The sequence below is a fragment of the Drosophila obscura genome, unplaced genomic scaffold (genome assembly GCF_018151105.1).
Source record: "Drosophila obscura isolate BZ-5 IFL unplaced genomic scaffold, ASM1815110v1 contig_29, whole genome shotgun sequence".
Lineage (NCBI taxonomy): Eukaryota > Metazoa > Arthropoda > Insecta > Diptera > Drosophilidae > Drosophila > Drosophila obscura.
The window spans coordinates 834,885-851,466 of NW_024542816.1; the positions used below are offsets into that span (position 1 = coordinate 834,885).

Here is a 16,582-nt window from a genome sequence, read left to right on the forward strand (position 1 = left end):
GCAGATAACGTGCTATCGTACAATCGAAATGCACGGTGATGCCAGCACGCTGAAAAATGGACGCACTGGCAATAGCTAACAGCTGATTGACATATTTTGCTGTGAATAAACAATAAACAACATGAGCATAAACTGGATAAAGATTACCGAGCGGTAAGTAGAAACTAAATTGAGCTGCTGCCCCCTCACTTCACAATGCCTTTATCCCATCAATTACAGGGCCCGGGAGGGAATAAAAATCATCAATTCCCTGCCATACGACATTTTTAACACGGTGCTCTGGTACACCCATCGCCAGATGAGCCCCAGCACAGCGGCTGCAGCCCCGACGAGCACCGTGGGTACTAGCGTCACCACCACGGAGCGGGCCGACAGCAATGCCGAGGACACCACACCCACTAGCAGCAATGAGCCGGAGTACACGCTGGAGGAGCTGGAGCGTCTGGTGGGGGTGCCGCGTGCCGACTTTTTGCTGCTAATCAAAACATTCTCCTACATCCTGCGACGCATCTCCACATTCATCATCAAGCCGAGTCTGCTGCAGCGCGAGCTGCGCGAAAAGCTCCAGCTGGAGGACGAGGCCAAGATCGATGCTATTCTGCGGCTGTGGGTGCGCGAGACAACGCCGATCATGGAGAATCTGGCCAGCCCGCGCTACGAGTCGAATGTGGTCGAGGACGTGGCCTGGAAGCTGCACGTAGAGGTCTCCTCGCACTGCCAGCAACGCGACAGAACGCCAATAGGCGTGCTGCAGCTGCGAACAGCAGCTGGGGAGGACATTAGCTCGGAAATGACACATCCGGAGCTATTGCAACTGTACAATCAGTTTGAGCAGATTCAAGCCGAGCTGGATGCCACGCTGGCGATGACAGGAGCAGCGCCAGCAGCTAGTGGCAGTGGCAGTGGCGGCCAGTAGGAGATCGGATTCCCATTCATAAATATGCTGTATACTCTGCATAATATGTATTAAAATAGAAGTAGATACCCAACAATACCCAAAAATTTCCGTATTGGGTGTTTCTCCTCGGCAGCGGAAACGGAAGTCGAATATTGAAACACAATGTTACACATTTTACAGTACACTTTAATGGTTGTTGCCGCATGCGTTTTGTTGTTTGCTTCATTTTTCGGGTGTTCTTTTTGTTCGCGATTTTCCTTTGATCATATATAGTTCTACTGATAAACATTACAAATTATTACAATGATATATATTTTATATATGTCTATATTGTATGCTTTATGTATGTATGTATGTATATGCATATGTATGTGTTTCGTGTATATACTCGATATATGTATATGTATGTATACACATCGCAAGTCGGCTTTAGTTAGTAGGTTGTGTGTACTATAGTACTATATATTCGGATATTCATGCATTATACAGACTTTTCATTATTTTATGCATATGTATTTATGTGTTGGGGGAGGGGGTGTGGTTTATCCTCCTTTCGTTGTCTCCTTCTGTATCTTTTTCTTTGCACTAAACTAGAAGCAAAACTATTATTGAGTTCTATTGCACCTCTCCTTCTCTGTCTCACAGTTTTGTCGGTTAAACATTTCAACTATTTGAACAAATAAATAAAGTAAAAAAAATGTACGCAAATTATTTGGACTACAATTTCTATTAGTTTATGTATTTTTTTTTGTTTATGTTATTTTTATTTGTTTGCTATTCCTATTAGTACAGCAGTCGGCGTTTTTGGGGGTTCTGTTTTGTTTCCTTTAGGCTTTGGCACCGGCTATCTAGTAAGAGCCCTCTATCTCTCTCTCTCTGTCTCTATATATGTGGGTGGGTACGACAAATACTTTCCTTGCCCCTTCTATACTTCGTTTTTCGTGGGATTTTTGTTGGTAAATGATTATCGCCTTACAAAATGCGTTGGTCATTCGTTATTTGTTGTGCTGCAGCCGTAACCATATCGGTTGCTGTTTCTTGTTCTCCTACTCTTTGTTTGCTTTGCTTACACATCGGTGTTTTAAATTACGTTTATTGTTGTTATGTGTTTGATCTGATGGGGTGCATGGGGTGCATTCTTCCTGGTTGTTAAGCAAGCGCCAAAATCCAAATTGAGTTTTTTTTTTTTTTATAATATGTAATTTTAAAACAAAAAGAACTACAATTAGCACATAGTACATACAAATAAGAAATACAAATACACTTTTAAAAATTGTACAAATAATAATATTACACAGAAAAAACAAAAAAAAAACCATATACGCATATTGTATGTTGGTAAAAGGGGCGTGGGAGGGAAACAAAAAATAAAACTATACACTTAATGGTTGCATCGATATCAAAACAAACATTTTATCATTTAAAAACTACGTAACTCCTCAATTAATTATTGCATTTTCAGTGTGTATTTGTTTTTATAGTTTTTGTTTGTTTTGTTTTGTTTTTGTGCGGTCTATAGTTTAGTTTTTGTTTTGTTTTGTTTTTTTAGTTTCGTTTACGTTCTAGTATTAGGCATATTGTTTATCCAGTATCTATATAGGTCTTTATATCGTATTTTGTATGCTTGTATGTTATATTAATAAAAAAAAAAACATAAAACATTTAGCGCTTTGCTCGTCACAATACATACATTAATTAATTATATCCACTAACATTAGGTGTACAAAAAAATTGGAAGATACATATATATATAGTATACATATATGAATACATATACAAATATCAAATTGTGGCTAGCGTAAAAAATACAATCTTCTGTATCCTTCGGTTTTTCTGGTTGTTGAAGCAGCAATTACAATTACAATTACATATATTAGATATAGATTTTTAGTATATATATAAAATGTATAAATTGATGCGTGTTTGGCGAGATTGCTGCATTCCCCATTCGATAGATCTGTTCTAGATCGGTATAAAGTAGTGTAGTATATATATATATATATATAGGTATATGTATATGTATATATTGTATATCCAAGTATTAATATCAAGCGTTGATCATCCATTCCATCTTCCATCTTCGATCTTCATTCATCACTTAAGTAAATAATAATGTACGATAGTTTTGCCACATGATGGTTGGGTTGGGTTGGTTTAGGTTGGGTTGGGTTGGGTTGGGTTTGAGTTCGTCTTCTCTCCTGTTTCGGTTTGAGTTTTCTGTTTGGGTTGAGTTCGTGGTGCCTCCTGGTGCCTCCTACATGCCCGACTCGGCAATGCCCTCGTCATCTGTAAGATATGCCAACACTTTTCGGATGAGAAACATTCATTTTGCCATCATGTTTAAGCACATAGCTGAGACATGCATTGTTAGACAATTAACCTACAAATAAAACATACACAAAAATATATCACGAAATAAACAACAGCAACAACGAAAAGGAAACTTAAACGTAAGAGAAATCATGCAAAAATAAATCAAATGGCAGGCAGGCACAGAAAACATACGAGTAAATACATCTCCATTCTCCATGGATACTGTGTGTGTGTTTGTCTACAAACCCATGAATGGATTGGCATAGATAATGCCGCCGCCGGCCTCTGCGCCGCCACAGCCACCGCCACCGTTGCCAGCACCAGCACCAGCGTTGATGCCACCGTTGCCACCTCCGCTTCCGCATCCGCCGCCACCACCATTACCCCCCATGGCTGTTCCACCAGCAGCACCAGCTACAGCTCCATTTCCAGCAGCACCAACCAATATGCCATGATGCAGTGAGGTCTTGCAGAGCTTCGTTGTGGCATAATTTGTGTCAGCATCTCCCATCAGGGTGGCAATGTCATCGTCATCCCCATTGCGGGTATTGCAGCTGCTGCCCAGCAACTGATCGTAGCAGCTGACATCGGTGCTGATCACATCCACCTCGATGTCATCGTCATCCTTCTCGAGACTGTTGCGATTGCTGCCGCCCAGCGAGGAGTGCAGGGCGTGCGAGTCCTCGTAGCTGCCGCCGCCACTGTCATCGTTGGCATTATTCGATTTGGCATCGATGTGCGTCTCGAATTCATCGTGCATATACAGCTCAACGTCCTCTTCATCCTGATCCTCATCCACATTGAGCTCCTCTTCTCCATCCTCCTCTGCCTCCTCCTCGTCCTCTTCGTCGTCGTCGTCGTCCTCCTCCTCTTCTTCATCGAGCTCTAGCTGTGGCACCAATTCACCCTCTTCGCCCACCTCGACGCCCAGCTCCACTTCGAGCAGGGAACGACGTCGCACAAATACCTCATCGTTCTGTGGATGTTGTGTATGCTGTGTATGCTGTGGATGCTGTTGCGGTATGATCATCACATCCTCCTCGGCAAAGCTGAGACGAACATTGGCGCGACTGGCGCGATTGCTGCCGCTGCCGCTGCCGCTGCCATTGCCATTCGAGATATGCTCATGACTGAGACTGTTCTTGATATCACAGGACGATGAGCTGAATGTGATCAGCTGTGATTTGCGTCTATGCTGGAGCGTATTATACCCGTTTCCATGCCCATGGCCTGGCCATGGCCCATGCACACCCATGGACGTACACGATGGAGGCAGTGGCTGATGCTGATGTTGATGCTGATGATTGGAATCGATGATATCGAGATTACTCTTGCTGTCCTTGCAGATCATCGAGCTGGGTTTGTTGTCAACCAGAACGATAACCACAGAGTTGTTGTTATCGCTCTGATTGACAACCGAATGTCATCTGTCCGGGCCATGGCCATCCGTCAGATTGTTGCCAGCCCCGCCGCCAAAGGAGCTCATCGATGTGGTTGTGGGCAGATTGAGGCTCTTGTGGCCAATGAAACTGCTGGTGAGTGGCTGCTGATCGTCATTGAAGATGGCCGCATTCTCATCATCGATGGCCTCCGCCTCCGCCTGTTGCAGTTCGTGATGCGATAGATGGCCCTCAATGGTGGCCACCACATCTCCGTTCTCGTCCAGCTGCACCACTTGTTGTCCTTTATTTTGTTTTGTTTTGTTTTGATATTGATATTGATACAGGAGCAGCAGCAGCAGCAGCAGGAGCAAATGGGCAATGAATGGGAAGAGAGGGTTAAGTTAGTCATTTAGTTAGCCCATCACCAAAAAGGGTCTATAGGGTATAGGGTATAGGGTAGTGGATATAGGGTAGAGTGGGGTATACAAAATCTACACTTAAAGAAGAAAATATATATAAACACAAGTTTCAGGCTCCATCGATAACCCATAATGTCCTTGGGTGTATCCCGCAAGGAGTGTTTTTTTTTTTCGTTGGTTTGGGGGCATATTTTGTTAGTCATTTTTGTGTGCGCGCGCGAGCGAGAACTTTATGTAGCGTATGGGGCTGGGGAGGGGGTGGGTGGGGGTTGTAGATCCGTCACATACCTTCATAGCCCTCGTTGTCGTGCATCTCACGCGCCGGACCCACAATATTCTCCTTGCCCTCTAACACCGCCAACAGGCACTGATGGATGCAAATATACTGCTGCTCCGTTTGCACCATCCAAACGCGCTCTAAAAATGGAGAATCAATCAGATGGCAGCAATAAAGCTAAGCAGGTGATACGCACCCTTTCGCATGGCATAGACAATGCCAAAGATATCCACATAGTCGGAGGTATTGATCTGCTGCAGTATGCGGTCCAGTGTGATGAAGGTGCCCGATCTACCAACGCCAGCGCTGCAGTGCACCACAATGGGTCGCTGTTCGGCCCCGATGCGATCGCGGAAGGCGCGCACAAAGCGCACCAGCGTCTGTGGTGGATTTGGCACACCAAAGTCCGGCCAGGTTGTAAAGTGGAAGTGCCTCAAAATGCGCTGCTCGCTGCCCTGTAAAACAAACAAACAAACAAACAACAACAAAAATATGTTTAGAATCGATACAGAATCGAATGTGAAATGTGATCTCGGTACTTACTCGGCAGAGCATAAACTCAGTCATCACCCAGTCGGCGTAGTGACTGTCGTTGAGTATCTGGACCTTGATGTCACCGTAAAACACCGGCACCGTGTCATTGGGCCAGTACTGATCGCACTTCTCTCTGCCCTTCTCGAAGCAGCGTGTCAGCATGACAATCGCCCGCGAGTTGCTCTCCCAGCACATGCGCCAGAAGTCGTCGCGCGTCGAGTGCAACGGCCCCTGGGTGACAATGAACTCACGGGGCGAATTGTGGCCGGGCACATAGTTGGCATTGATGTAGTCGGAGCCCTCGTCATCGTCCACCGGCTGCAGCTTGAAGCGTGAATGATCGTAGGGCAGGATGTTGGTGAATCGATTCTTGGGACGATTGCACGGCAAATCGGCAAAGGTGCACGGCTGATCGCGACCCACATGCTTCAGTTCCTCAAACTCTTCGCTGAAACGAAAGTCCGAATCGGCGGACATCAGGCGATAGTGTTCCGCAAAGTTCTTGATCAGTATGGGACGATTCTGTTCGATGACGCTATCCGGCAGGGACATGTTGTCATTGGCCCTTGAGTCCTTCGTGGTCTTGCGGCAATTGTTGCGCCTTCGCTTGTAGAACATCAATGTCACAAGCAGCACCAAAATGATGGTCAATGGCACCGTGATGGCCACAATCAATGACGTGTTGTCTTGATCTACAGCGTGGACAAAAATCATAAGATTAGCGACAGATTCTCGGATAGTGAGGGGCATCAAAACAAGAATTAAAATTTAGAAGGATAAACCAGCAGAAATCCATTTGGATTCCCCCATCAAGTGGGGGCGAACCTCTAACAGGGTATTTAAAAAGGTATTCAGCTGCTAAGAGCAACCGAGGGGCACTGCTGCATGACGTGCAACAATTCCAAAGATCACAAAGAACATTTGCTAGGATTACGAAAATTGAGAGGCATTTTATGGCCCAAGCTACACCAAACCAAAGCCTGTTAAGAGCAATGGAGGTGTGATACAGAAAAAGTACAGAAAAGTACGGGAATTCTTTTAATTAAAAAAAAAATAAAAATCGTAAAAAACAAAGATAAAACTCCTCATAGATCCATTCTAAGAGACATTCATTGAGGAAAAACAAAAAAAGAACTAAAGTTTCAGCTAAAAACTCAGTGAAATTCGTTGGCTACCCGGAGAGCTTAGCAGTTCTATGAATATAGAACAAGCAAACGCAAGACATGGACAACAAGAGATGCATTATAGAAGAATGGTAGAGAGGGTGAGACAGTCACGCGGCTGTGGTCACTTACCTGTCTGAATGGGGAAACTGTAGGCGGTGTCCGTGAACTTGTCGGGTCCGGTGAAGGCGCGCACCTTGACGCGATATGTGGTGCCAGACTTCAGGGGTCCGTTGCAGTAGCCGATCTTGTGATTGTCACAGTTCTCGGTGCCAATGGTGAAATCCTCGACGGATCGGTTCTCAAAGGGATAGTACGGATCGATGGCTTGATAGGGCAGCCACACGCTATACGACTGGACGTCATGCCAGCTGGGCATCTCCAGGCCGGAGGCATTCTTGGCATCATCCTCCGCCACAATGATCGTGTACATGCGCACCTGTCCATTCTGATCGGAGAAGTAGTTCTTGCGGAAGCGAATCTGTATGGTCGAGGAGCTGCGATACACTTCCGTGGGCACCACCTGGGTGGCGGGTCGTGGCGGCGCCAATATGGGCATCGTTTGCCTGTACTCCCGCTCCGGGCCAAAGCCAATTGCCGTCTTGGCCTGGATCTTGAACACATACGTCTCGCCGGGCTTGAGGTTCTTGATCACACCGATGGACTCCTCGGAGTCAAAGTCCTGCATGCCGGCGTCCGTCAGATTGTTGACATTCGTGTACGCAATCGAGAACTGTCGGATGACGCCGTTGGCCTCGCTGGACGGCAGCGACCACTCGAAATTGATCTCGCTGGGCTGCACATCGGTCGGATGGAAGCGCTCCACCCGTCCGGGCACCGCCTCATTGGTGGTGAAGCTCGCCGAGAGCGGCGAACTGCTGCGCAGCACCGACGACTCGGTGCCGGAGCGCACCACCACCGTGAAGGTGTAGTTGCGGTGCGGACGCAGATCGCTGATCGTGATCTCGTTCCGTATGGTCATATTCTGGGCCAGCAGATTATCGGCCGTCAGGTAGGCAATGTCAAAGTCATTGTACTCGCCCTTGGGCAGGTCCCAGCGCAGCGAGATCTCCGTGTCCGTGATATTGGTGGCATGCAGCTGGGTAATGGGCTCCGGATAGAGGCGATCCTGCCGCTGAATGGGCAGACTGGCCACCCCACCGCTCACCGTCCACACGGTGATGTTGTACAGGCGTCCAGGCACCAAACCGGTGAAGGTTACCTTTCGGTCCGTGTCGTTGGCCAGCTTCTCCTTGTCCTTGATCTCCGCATCGCCCAGCGAGAAGCGATAAATGTCGAACTTCGATGAGGATTGCGGCGTCGGCGTATAGCTCAGGGTAATTGTCTCGCGTTCGTCCTCCTTCTCGCCATTGGCCACCACCACATCCGACTGAATGAGGGGCATTGTGCGCGGATAGAGGCTGGTGATGCCCGACAAAATGCCATACGATGTCGTCTGTATATCAAACTTATACTGCACGCCCGGCATCAGTTCGCCAATGAGCACACGCACCGTCGACAGGTCATCGGCTGTGGGAGAGAGTGTGATATGATATAAGCGATGAGAAGTCTCACTGGCAGAGAGTAGAACCCTTACCTGACTTATTCTCCGACACATTTTTGGTCTGCACACGACCAGGATTGTCGCTGGGCCACCATTTCAGTATATAGGACTCGACACGTCCCTCCGGCTTGGGCCACTCCAGCGTAATGTTGCGCGAGTCCACCAATTGGATGATATTCGACACGGGATTCGGTGGCACTGTGGTGTTTACCTCCTGGGGCACAGGACTCTCAACGCCAAAGCTCACGGTGTTCACCTGAATGGTGTACTTCTCGCCCTTGGTCATGTCGGTGATGTCCGCCTCCGTTGAACGGACGCTGGGCAGTCGCACCCACTGCTGTTCGCTGTCCGTGCGATAGCGGATCGAGTACTCCGTAAACTCTCCGCTCTCCGGCGGCGACCAATGGACCAAAACGGAATTGCTGCGCACCGTTTCGATGGTCATGTTGCGTGGCGGATTGGGATCTGCAAATACAGGGAGGGGGGAAAGATTCAACGATTTGCCGCGGAGGGTGGGGACGGGGAGGCCACTTACAAACAGCCTGGAAGTAGGCATGCGGCTCACTCCTCAGCTCATGGCTGACGGCAAACACCTTCAGTTCGTAGCCGGCGCCTGGCTGCAGATTCTTGATCACCAGCCGCGACTCCTTGGTGATCAGAGTGCGCACCTCGCTCGTCCCGTTCCGCGAGTACAGCACCTCGTACTGCTCCTGCTTGGAGTTGACATCGCTCTTCCAGCTGATGTTCAGACCCATCCGAATGCTCTTCAGATCCTCAATGATGGGCGACGAGGGTCGCGTGACCACAAAGATGCTCGTCTCATTTGATTCCATCTTCTTGGAGACGGCCTGTACGGACAGCGAGTAGTTCCTGCCGGGCAGCAGGCTCTCCAGGGTGAAGCGTGTGCGATCTGTGGTCAGGGTGCTGGTGTCTCCATTAAATGTCTCCAGTTCGTGGTAGCTATAGCGGCGGGGGGCGGGAACAAATGAGAGATCAGAGAGATTAAAATTGAATGCTGCGATTCTCTTTTGCAGCACTCGCTTGTGCGTACGAGTCTGCTGCATCAGAGTAGAGAGATTCCCCACACTCACACAATGCGATATTCGTCCTGTGTACTGGCCGGATCTGCCTCCCATGTGATGACCATGGTGTTGGTCTTGTCATCGTTGATGCTGCGCAGATTCCTCACCGGCAGCGGACGCAGTGTGACATCCCCCGTGGCTGGCCACGAGGTTACCTTACCGGACACCGTCTTCACGATCACATTGAACGTCTTGCCGGGCTCGGCAATGTCCCTAAAGTCAAAGAACGCAATCGGTTCGTTGCTGCGCGTCACCGTCGATTGTCGTCGTGTGGTGGCCACCGACACCTGATACTTGTCGAACTCTGATATGCCCTTGGGCGCCTCCCATAGCACCCGGAACGAATTGGAGGTGATAAAGTCCCGGTCAAAGGTTACGTTCAGTGGCCGCAACGGCACCGTTCGATACTGCGCCGTCGTCGGCAACGATATCTCATCCTCGGACATTGTCTGCACTGAGATATTGTAGGCTCTGCCCGGCACCAGGCCCTTGAATGCCGCCTGTGCCGGTCCTGGCGGTTCGCCCTCCTTCTCCACATAGAGGACACTGTCATTGGCATCCGGCGGCTCAATGGAGACCTTGTAGTGCGTATAAATGCCAGCGGGATACGGCGGTTGCCACAGCACCAGCAGCGTAGTCTCATTACGGAACCAGACAATGAATTTCCCCGGAGTGTTGGGCTCTGCGGGTAGTTCGAAATATTTGGGTTTTGGTATTTGGTATGGCACACAGGAGAATTTCTTTGTGTTAGCAAACATTTTGCATTCAGCGTATTTTAGTTTCAACTTCTTTTTTTTTTTTTGGGGTTCAGTTGGCAATGCAAAGGGAGGGGTTTGTTAATGCTACAGTGGTTAATCATGCAACTGCTATGCTACGGGTTCTTATTACATTTAAAGTCGGGCATAAAGGCCACAGTTAGGATTAAGTTAGAGTTAGTTAGAGCTGAGAAAAACTCACAAAATTACAATGATTTTTATGGTTGCTAAAATACTGTGAGACTTTCGTATAGAAATTCCCCAACAGAAGCATTTGTGAATTTATAAAATATTTTTACTATAGGGGGAGTCAGGTATATGTATATCCCAGAGGAAACCGAGGGGCGCTGCTGCAAGACTGCGCAACACCCACAAGGAATAGATTAGAGACACAAACCACTCATATCTGGAGTTTAATTTTTTTTGTACTAAACACACAGTTTTCTGGCGATGTATAGCTGGAATTTAGATCATCTCTTCTTTCTAGTATCTTCTCCGTGTGCGCTAAAGAACGATCTCTATCAAATTAATACTAAAATTATCAGATAGTTAAACTATAAAGATCTGTGCCTAAGAACTGCTACCCTGCCTGCATTTCTCTGATATCTCTGATTTCTCTATTCGTGTAAGTCTCTCAGGAATGGCTACTTGTCGGCTAGCTTATTCTGCCAACAGCAGTGACCACTGTACATGCATATGCACGAGTAAACTGCTGAATTTCCACTGCTTTGCTGTGGTCTGTCTCTGGGAGAAAGTGCATTGCGGTTGGGCAATTGTCGGATTAAAAACGAATTTTCGTACACATTTTGGACCACTGCCAGACCAATGCCGGACCAGTAGTTGCTGTAGCTGAAGCCACTGGGACTGGATACTGGCAGTGGCACTGGCATTGAGTTCTAGTGCTGGCTGCTTGGTGCTGGCTGCTGGCTGCTTGGTGCTGGCTGATGGGGGTCAGGGTTACGTGCCTCACTTACGGTCTAGTGAGTGCGCTGAGGGAATTGCTGTGGTTGTGTGGCGGCATGCAAATACGAATGTTTTGGCATTTTAAATATTACCTCTTAGGATCTTTATGTCCAGCAACTCTTTGTGCCGCGTCCTTCGACCTTTTTGTGTGTGTTGTGTTTGTGTGTGTGTGGGTGTATTATTTAATTGGTATTTGTTTTTTTTTTTTAGTTACAATGAGAGCGTGGGGAAACAGAGAAGTTAATTTAAAGGTTGAGTCACACCATCACCAAAGTAGAACAAACGAATATGGCAGGGAGGGGTTTGGCGATGTACAGGAGTACTGGGTGGAGTGGGGGGAAACTCACTTGTGGTAAAGTTGCGACTCGTATAGGCCACGGACTCCTTGCCATCGTATATGGTGTATGCCTGCACCTGGTAGGTGGCACCGGGCGTCAGTTCCTTCACGCTATGCTGGAATGTGTTGTCGTTGACCTGGAAGGTGCGATTGAAGCTGCTCGATGCCTCCGAGAGGCCCAGCACCTTGATCTTGAATGCCGTATAGCTGCCCTGTGTGGGCGGGGACCACAGTATGATGGCATTCTTGCCGCTCCTCACCTGCACTGACAGATTCGAGGGTGGATCGGGTGCTGCAAAAACAATACAAAAATAAATGAATCACACATCAATTTTATACATACATAAATCAATTGATCAGAAAAGAAAAGGCATCGCCAATCGATTCCCCAGACCTCTCCTCCCTACTTTCAGTAGAGTTACCCCTCGATCCATCAGTCGAGACGTCACTCCACAGTCAGTCCCCAAACAAACAATTCAATTCATTCGATTCTACAATTTTTTTCGTAACTTTAAAAATTTTCCCACAATGTTCGATTGGTCAAAAGTCTTCTTTCTCTATGTGGCTCTGTCGCTGGCCATTATCGTCGTTCCGGTGGTCTTTCTGCTGCACGAGATAATCACATCGCGCAGGAAGCTGGCGAAGCACGACGAAGAGTCGCTGCGGCTGGAGCAGCTGGACCACAGGACCCCTTGGCTGCACGAGCTGCACGAGCTTCAGGATATATCAGAGGAGAGCAGCGATATGGGGGCGATGCCAACAGCCGAGCAGGAGGCGATGGCGTTGATTGCACCAGCAGCAGAGCAGTAGATCGATCTGACAAGTCAGTGGACTAACTCCGAGGATATATTAAATGAATAAAATTATGGTTAAACTGCAGTTCGCACTCTGCTCTCTGCTCTTTCTTTTTTGCCCTACTTTTAGCCTCAGCTTTAACCTTTCCACGGCACTCTTTGCACTCAACTTCCGCTCTTTGGGCTTTACTCAGCTTCCAGTCAGATTTCGCATGGTTTTCAATTTAATTTAGCTGCCCGTCTTCAGGCTCTTGGATCCAAGTTCCACTTGATTCTTGCACTGAACTTGCGCACTGAATATTCCATGCTAATTCCACTCGGACATCCATTTAAATTCAAGTCACCATCCTCACTCAGGTGATTGATTTACAGCTTCCACTTCAGCTTGCACTCAGCTTCCAGTCGTCTTCCGCGCTTCACTCTCTCACTCGAAGCTTTCTCTCTTGAAAGCTCCCACTGGTAATTTGCTGCCTGTTGTCGATCGATAAGGCCCTCGGCAATACACATGCATACACACACACACACACATATGAATGTACATGTATGTATGTATTTACATCTCTTTGATCGTTTTTTTTTTGTCTCACTTTCTTCATTGCGAGCGGCTTTGTTTGTTTTTGTGTTGGAATTTGCTTCGACACGGCGAATTAACATTCCTTCCACTTATTATTCTAGCAACAAACCCGCAATACATCCAATGGCCAGCCACTCCCACTCCGCTCCCAATGCCTGGGGGGATTGTGTCTGTCTGTGTGGCGTGTGGGGAGCCCACCTCCACTTCCATTTCATTCAAACGATACCCTTGGGTCATTTTATAGGCACATTGCACGCCCTTGTCTCTGTCTCTGACTCTGACTCCCTAGTCCACTTACTGCACCCCACTCGCACCCGTTGCCTGGTCATCAAAGGGCAGGTGTTGGACCAGGGGCAGGGCAGACACTCCCCAATTTCCCGCTGGCTCCTCTCGCTCTTCCCACTCTGCATTGTCTGATTGATTCCAATGCTCCAGCGACTGTCACACGATACACTTTCAGCCGACGCCTTTTGCCATTCAAACTATTCATTAATGTGAGTATACACGGGCTATATCCGAAGATATTAGCGACCCTAAAAGTATTCTAGAAGTATTCTACCATTTTTAATATTAATCAAGAGCAGAGCTGAGGCTTTAGAGTTAGGGAAAGAAAAGGGAGACTAAAGAGCAGAGTGAGGAACTGCAGTTAAACCATAATTTTATTCATTTAATGTATCCTTGGAGTCAGAGCATCCAAAGAGTGTTTGCAGCAGGCTGGCTGGAGTTGTAGGGTGTCCTCCAGCGACTTTTCTTCTCCCGATGGCGAAAAATCTCTGGATCTCTTACTGTGTCAAGCGCGAATTCAAAGAAGTTTTGAGCAGCGAGGAGATCGTGCAGTGCGCTATCAAAATCGAGCTTGTGAATGACTGTTGGATAGATTTGCGTTGCGACACTCCATACGCAGGGGTTAAAGTTTATACTGGAAATGGTATAAGTTCCCGAGGAATATCCGTTTAGTCCGCCAAATGTTCGTTTTGTGTAACGGGCATTTGGCACCCGATAATCTCATCTGTGACTGGCTCCATTTGTCAGGACATACTCAAGGACAGCTGGGCAGCAGCGGCGCTGTTGCTCTCCGCCCGACGGTCTTGTTCGCAACTGAGTTGGGGAACAAGTAATTTAAGTAAGTAATTTAAGTAACAAACAACACAAAGGACAGTGTGATTTTTTATTCAAACTCCTACGATCACAGCTATATTCACTTCGCTTGCAAACAAAGGGTTTGTATGCTTATCGATAACTATCGATTCCAATCGATTGATATATTATTGGATTTGTTTCACAGAGTTTTCTCTGAGTGCATGCAAATCCAGTCGGTGGAACCTAACGATTGAATGGAATTTCTTCTTTGCATTGGAATTTCGTGGCTATTGCTGAACAATATCCATCAAGTAGGTGGTAGGTAGGTGGCTACTACAACGGTGGAAAAGATATCGTGTAACAGTGTCTTTAGCTGGAGTTTTGCTCATTAGGCAACACTTTACCACTCTCCCACGAAGCAAAGGGAAAGGCGGGGGCCTGAGCTTGGTAGGCATATTGGACTGCAATTAGCAATTGGCGCGCCGTTCCTCGTGTATTTGGTTTCATCGATAGAGTTTACGTCCACTTTTCCTGCCCCTGTCGGACACAACAGGAAAAGGCAATTAGATGGAGAAGCCATTGGAGGACAAGGTCCCAAAGTTTTGGGCAGGAGGCAGGAGGAGCTTTAATCCTTGAATGTCTGCTCTCTAAATGCTTCTCGTATTCCACCCAACGATTGGACAATGAATATTTTGACAGGACTTTACCAAAGACATAGGTAGGTACACTCGAAGCATTCTACGCGAATAAGCAGCAAAGTTTCCTCTACCCTGGGTTTCTTTTGGCATACCAACACTTGGAACACAGCCAGTGCTGGTCAGCGCTCTCTTTCAACACATGCAACACTGTTTTTGTCGTCCGTTACTCACCCGTTGTTATGGTCACCGTCCATGTAAGCCAATCGTGATGCGTGAAATTCGTATAGTAGAGCCAGAAATTGTATTTGGTGCCGGGAAGGGCACGCGAGAATTGTATCTCATCGCCAATATCCCTGGAGGCGATGGTTGTGTTTGGCTCCGGATAGCCAAAGGGCGGACTGTAGTCCAAACGATACGAGGCACCATCGTCGAGGCCGGGATTGTTGGGTATACTAATGGCTAGATCTGCGCATCGCACATCCTGTAAATAAACAAAGGGAAAATCGTTAAGTTAATTTCATAATTGTGTGTTGCATGTTTTCAATGGATCAAGGCCAATCTGAGGGCTTATCGCAATAGATCTTGGAATGTTCTCACACAATATAATAAATTATTTTTGTGCCCATTGTTTTTGTCTATTAAGGTTACGCTTTTCCCTAGCTATCAGGTTTACCTACGCTTTTCAGTCCATCATCTTCTGTGTGTGTGTGTGTGTGTGTGTGTCTTTTGATTTTTCCATCAGGTTTTTCCCAGCTATTATGTTCGTTTTCTTTTGGATTTCCATTCTTCATTACTCTTAGCGGTTCTAACAATTCTCTTTTGTTGTTTTGTTCTTAAAATAAATTTCAGGAATATTTTCAGTAAGCGAAGGGTTTTTCCCCCTTGCCAGGTGCTCTTGCTCTGATTTTTTTTCTCAATCAAACTTTACTTTGGGTTCACAATTTATTCGAAGCTCTTTTTCCAGAAATCTTTATCGCTTCGCAATTAAATTTTTGCATTTCTCTCCAATTTATTCACATTATTTTGTAGTTTTGACATATTTTAAATTCTTTTATATTATTATTATTTATTATTTTATTTATTTATTATTTATTTATTTATTTTTTATTATTTTCAATAATTTGCAAAGTACTTTCTGTCATTTTTGCAGCACTTCTAAGATATTATCCAAAGAATCTCTGAATATTTCACTTACTATTATTCCCAGAATAAACTCACTTTATTTATGAAAAATGCCTCGCAATCCCAATCAAATGTTTTTCCTGAATAATTTCCACCTATTTTCAAAAGGTTTAATTTCCATCGATTTCCCTACACATTCTTCATTTATTCCTTATTACTTCAAAAACTATTCCCACCATTTTTGTGCAGTTCTTTTTGGCACATTTCCATTCTGTTGCAGGTAAATCTATGTACACATGTACATCCCATCCACTATAAGGTTGCATGCTGCAAGCATTTCCATCCATAAAAAGTGCAATGACATTACAACAACTACAGCAATGGCAACGGCAACGGCAACGAGACACACAAAAAGAGTGACAATTAAATGGCACATGGCCTGGCCTGCTCCTCTGCCAAATGAGGATGGGGTTGGGGCTAAGGATGAGGAGATGTGCTGCCTGAATGTTTGCCTGTTGTCCCTGTTGCACTCCACAGTTCTGTTCTGTCTGTTTGCTGATGTTTTGCTGTCTCTCCTGCAGCTGAATGCTGGGTGCTGCTCCTGTCTGCTGGGTGCTGCTGGGTGCCAGACGCCAAATATTAACACCGCAAACAATGAGCCGCCTACCGCTCACCGCCTGCCGCCTG

General features: G+C 46.6%; 2 protein-coding genes across 2 annotated transcripts in view; one reads left to right on the plus strand and one right to left on the minus strand.

Annotated features, from left to right (window-relative positions):
- Positions 1-36: 36 nt before the first annotated feature.
- Positions 37-1,244, plus strand: LOC111069329. The gene is made up of 2 exons (XM_022359345.2): positions 37-153; positions 220-1,244. Exons 1-2 carry the CDS (start codon positions 122-124, stop codon positions 914-916), a joined length of 729 nt encoding a protein of 242 aa, XP_022215037.2. The 5' UTR covers positions 37-121; the 3' UTR covers positions 917-1,244.
- A 1,881-nt stretch (positions 1,245-3,125) lies between these two features.
- LOC111069327 (tyrosine-protein phosphatase 10D) overlaps positions 3,126-16,582 on the minus strand; it is a 56,911-nt gene continuing 43,454 nt past the window's right edge. The window contains 12 exon segments of the mRNA XM_041594511.1: positions 3,126-3,184; positions 5,301-5,403; positions 5,406-5,429; positions 5,486-5,744; positions 5,833-6,515; positions 7,119-8,516; positions 8,584-9,015; positions 9,086-9,510; positions 9,642-10,314; positions 11,443-11,490; positions 11,698-11,979; positions 15,005-15,254. Coding sequence (XP_041450445.1) covers positions 5,327-5,403; positions 5,406-5,429; positions 5,486-5,744; positions 5,833-6,515; positions 7,119-8,516; positions 8,584-9,015; positions 9,086-9,510; positions 9,642-10,078 — 3,735 coding nt within the window. The 5' untranslated portion in view covers positions 10,079-10,314; positions 11,443-11,490; positions 11,698-11,979; positions 15,005-15,254 and the 3' untranslated portion in view covers positions 3,126-3,184; positions 5,301-5,326.

Bases quoted from the DNA above. Each gene is read 5' to 3' on its own strand.
- LOC111069329 (XM_022359345.2), top strand. From the start codon at position 122: ATGAGCATAAACTGGATAAAGATTACCGAGCG. The intron at 154-219 runs GTAAGTAGAAAC...CATCAATTACAG, and splicing joins TGGATAAAGATTACCGAGCG to GGCCCGGGAGGGAATAAAAA.